At 33.7% G+C, this 5000-nt stretch overlaps 1 protein-coding gene across 1 annotated transcript; it reads right to left on the bottom strand.

Moving 5' to 3' along the window:
• Positions 1-2435: 2435 nt before the first annotated feature.
• Positions 2436-4705, bottom strand: LOC137659529 (uncharacterized). The gene is made up of 6 exons (XM_068394398.1): positions 4548-4705; positions 4333-4432; positions 4118-4196; positions 3770-3867; positions 3306-3420; positions 2436-3097 (listed from the first exon to the last, which is right to left on the bottom strand). Exons 1-6 carry the CDS (start codon positions 4612-4614, stop codon positions 2732-2734), a joined length of 825 nt encoding a protein of 274 aa, XP_068250499.1. The 5' UTR covers positions 4615-4705; the 3' UTR covers positions 2436-2731.
• Positions 4706-5000: the final 295 nt, after the last annotated feature.

Genomic DNA, 5000 nt, shown 5'->3' with positions numbered 1-5000 from the left:
CCCCTAATTTCCTATTACCAATCCAGTACAATCCTTCTCCGCCATCCCCAAGTGTTCTATGCATGACAAATTCCAAGAGGAGGATAAACAACATAGGTGACAACACATTCCCTTGGAGTAGTCCACTGTTCATTGAAAATTTATTTGATAGGACTCTATTAACTTTAAATTTGCACTTGCTAAGCGCATGAACAGACTTAATTAAATTTACATTTTTAAGAAGAACTCTGAAATAACGCAACACTCTTCTCAAAATTGGCCGGTGCACACTATCAAAGGCTTTTTCATAGTCCCCAAATGCCATCAAAATCCTACTTGTTCATCTCTCAGCTTTCTATCTATCTTTCTCTCTTTTTTCTTAAGAATAAGCATACTATATGTTTTAATGACAACTTACGTAAGTGTGATACCTCTGTAATTATTGCAATTAGTTAGATCTTTTTTTTTTCTTTTCTTTTTTTGGCCATTTTGAAAATCTCTCCTAGTTCTCCTTCATCAGGTTTTGCCTTACCATGCCACATTTTACAAAATAGTCCTGTCAGTATATATATATATATATATATATATATATATATATATATGTGTGTGTGTGTGTGTGTGTGTGTGTGTGTGTGACACAGTCTGTGTATTTCATTGTGAAACTGATGTTCTCAAACTATTTCTCGCCTCTAAATAAAATGTGTGTATGTAAATTCTTCTAATTGATAAAGGATTTCCCTGTGATCCTGGGAATGCCAGGGCCAACAACAGTTCATGTTCAAGGTTCTGGCTGAGCGTGGAGGATCCAGGGAGGGTCAATTCTTTCCTTGAGTCTCTGTAAAGTGTTGCTCACCGGATAAACCTCTCATTTTGTATGCATTATCATAAAGGATGTAATAAACAAAGCCGAATACATCATATCCTAATTTGAATCCTTTTATTATAACTTTACTGTTGATGTAAAGGCAGTTTATGGAACCCTACTAATAAATGCAGCATTTTCGGAAAAAGGAAAAAGAATGCCGATCATATGTGGAATATTAGTTATAATTCATTTACTAGAATGAAAATGATGATAAGAGTTTGAAGGTTTATAGGTTGCTCATGAAGGGCAGAGGCAAGGGACAGGACAATGTTCGAGGACGGACTAAATATGTATACGATCAGTGCCCAACACCCCTGTCCCTCAAGCTAGGACCAAGGAGGTCCAGGTAATGTCTGATGATGACTCAGCAGATAAACCTATAGACTCCTCCAAGTCCCCTGTATACCTCAAAAGGATAGTGGTGTTGCAGATACTACATGAAACTATTGAACCTGAGAGAGTTTCGAACTCCCAATCAATTGATTACCAGGTAGGGACGTTTCCAGTAAGTTATCACAACTTAGAAGAAGCACGACCAGATACTTGTAAAACCATTGTGGACGAGAACAATGTATAAATACAAAAAAGAAATAAAATTTAATGCAACCAGTAGTAATTTATAATTATTAGCTCAAAGATAAGAGACGGATGCTAATGTTTTCCGTTTTATAATAGACAACTATCTTTAGCAAAATATCTACTGAGATTTTCATTCATCCATGATTTAGATAATTTCAAAGGAGATGAGAGGAGCAAGGACTTTTTCTATTTTGTAGGGGGAATGTAGAGATAATTCGCATCACATCTAGTCAAGAAGATAGACATCCAATACATTAACTCTATTTTATAAATGTAGACAAATAAAAAGGATTGCTAAAGAAGAAATTAAAAAGGAAATAAACGATAATATGATCAACGAAAGAGTCAAGAATTCTGGTATATATCTAAACAAGATGACGAAGTTGAGATTCATGGAAGGTAAGGGTACACTCGGATAAATAGAGGTATTTAGAGCAAGAGAGGCTATTGTAACAATCAAGACTAAGCTTGACGAGTAAAACTTTTAGAGTGATGCTACAACAATAAATGAAGACGAATGAAGATGCCAGGTATTTAGCATAGAGGAGGAAAACACAGAGCAAATATTTACTTCAAAAATGCTTCAGAGAGCTCATTTAAAAGTCTTCCGTCATCAGGAATTAGAATGTCCAACAAAGGAAGGGATTTCTTACATTTTAACGACAATAGAGATAAGGGAAATGTACTTATATATATATATATATATATATATATATATATATATATATATATATATATATATATATATATATGTATGTGTGTGTGTGTGTGTGTTTAGGTATGTATCTGCGTGTGTATATGTGTGTTTTAACTTCTCAATTGTTAAGTACTAATCAAAGATAAAATAAATCACAGAATAATAGAGTGTAACAGATAAAATAATTGAAATTTGCACTGTATTGCAATAAGCAGTTTTATCCAATAAAGTATTTATAAACATATTTATGTAAAACAATATTTTTGATAGCTTTAACTTTCACCCGTTATTTAGGAATTCAGAGTAATAAGCATATTAACACCTCAACACACTAATCGTGATACTTTATTTGATAATATTGATATGAAGAACAATCGCATGGAAGTACTTTGGTTCCTTAGAATTGCGTATTTTGGTTCTTCAAGAGAAAAAAAAAACGTGTTTGTTTGGTTTTAAGATATAAAAAAAGAGGCAGAAATTAAACAAATTTTTATAGTAAATTTAGCTCAAGAAATTTAAATGAGAAAAAGACAACAAGAACGTCTAATGAACAATTGCTAAGGACTTGAATATCCTTAATATCATCACCTTAAGAATTTCCTTATTCTTCTTTACACAACTACAAATGGACGTCTGGAGAAGTTCTGGCAACAGTCCCTATCCATTGGGACTTCAGGTTGATAGGCGAAGTTTCTCAGGCTCTGATTCCGGCAGCAGTCAAACAACAAGCTGGAATGTGAGATCCCGCAGCACCCAGATCCCAGCAGCCCTTCCTGTGGCTCCTCCGTTGAAGATGTTGACGACGTTGTGTCGGTCGTTGGAGCCGGAGAAGCGTTATGTGGTTTACAAAGTCCCTCGTTGAGTAGAATGGTAAACTCTTTGGCAAACACAGGAAAGTAACTTTTCGCACCTTTCTCCAACACTTGTGTTTGCTTTTTCAGCTCCCGACGCAGTTCACCATAGATATAATAATTGCCCTAAGAGGAAAGATAACAATTAGCTGGATAGAAAAAAAAAAAAAATATCCCCTGTATAACATGCCCCTATATTGTCCAATGCCTCATAGAATGTTTAGTTTGAATTAGGATTTCTTTTCACTTCAATTACTTCTTCCAAAACGCACAAATGATAACTTAACAGGTGTAAAAAAAAAAAAAAAATAAAAATAACCAGGAGCAACCTTACCCCAATATCTGGGATAATATTGAGAAGCATATCGGTGATGCAGAAAGAGTAGGAATTCGGCGTGTAGAGATCGTAGTGGGTATTCAAGTCAATGACATAGTCATATCCCTGCAATCTGCCAGTAAAAAAAAAAAAAAAAAAAAAAAAAAAAAAAAAAAAAAAAAACATGGTTATCGACATTGAAGTAATTTTCATATATATTAAAGTTCAATATCTAAAAAAAAAATAGAAAAAAAAAAAAAGAAAATAAAAATAAAACATGGTTATCAACATTGGAGTGATTTTCATATAAATTAGGTTCAATATTAAAAAAAAAAAAAAAAAAAAAAAAAAAAAAAAAAAAAAAAAAAAAAAAAAAAAACCATAGTTATCGACATTAGAGTAATTTTCATATAAATTAAAGTTTAAAATCTAAAAGAAGTGATATGTGATGTATGAGTAAAATCAATTTTTAAGAGACTCACATAGATGCTGATTTTGAAGATTCAATTCCTTTTACAAGTGCGCCGTCATTGGAAGGGTCGGCGGGGATACCATTCGTTCCTACGAGAGTCAGCTGTACCTGCGGGGATCAGGAAATATTCATAGACACAGAGAACGAAATTAGAAGCCTCAGAGGATATATGTAATTGGGAAGAGGTACAAAAAGATGATGGGGGAAGAGGCGGGCAGAGGAATTGTTTCTTCAAGTAGAAGAAAGGAAGAATATGATCAAATACAGCTCTTGGAATGATTCGTCTAATGCTGAACTTCCTTCAAAAATAACATCTGAATAGTTAACTCAGTGAAAATATTTGACGAATTATTCCTACCGTCTGGTTGTCAAGGTTATGGAAGCACTCAACATTGTGAAAGCCATGAGATACCATCTCGGCAAAGTCGAAGGGAAAGCTGAAAATAAAGAAAGTCACTTGAAAGAAAATATCATATAGTATATAAAGTGTGAAAACATCTTCTTATGTAATATCTCTCTCTATAAAGTTAACAAAAATGATATTTGCGTATCATTTTGTTGTTCATATCTAACCTTTGGTCGTCGAGATTATGTTTGAAAGCGGAGAATCGAGGAAATATGTTTTCCCACGCCCTTTGCAGTTCGTCTATAGCTACCGAACACAGTGGCGACGCTGGAAGAAACGAGTTGATAGGATAAACTAATTGTGTATAATAAGCAACAGTAATCAATTGCATAGATCAGAACAGAGAAAAAAAAATATTTTATGAAGCTCTTTGTTTACTTACGTTCAAGCGGAGGAAGCGCCGAAGTAAAGGCAGTAAAGGCCGCTAAGAGCAGCATTCTCTGAAGCATGGCTGAGGAGGTTTTCGATTCGGACCTACAAAGAGAGCGATAGAGAGGAGTGAGAGATACAATTGTTATTGTCACTAGTTTTAGACTGCGTTCAGTTCTTGTTTAACTACCCTTCTCTTTTTATATTAAAGACAAAATGTCATAGAACGTTTCTTCTTTTTAGTACGGTACAATTAGAATAGATCCTAACGGCATTCAGAAAAAGCTTTGGTAACATTTGCTACACACATGAGATAAATTAGCAATCTTTTACACATGTCAATGTAATTAATAAAGTCATCACTGTCATATATTTAGATAGTTTTACATTTTATATGCAAAAATATCGTACTTATAGATCTATCTAATTTAATGGTAATTCTTGAAAAATTCATATCTTTATCACA

Source organism: Palaemon carinicauda, chromosome 20 (genome assembly GCF_036898095.1).
Source record: "Palaemon carinicauda isolate YSFRI2023 chromosome 20, ASM3689809v2, whole genome shotgun sequence".
Lineage (NCBI taxonomy): Eukaryota > Metazoa > Arthropoda > Malacostraca > Decapoda > Palaemonidae > Palaemon > Palaemon carinicauda.
This window is presented reverse-complemented; position numbering and strand designations above follow the sequence as displayed.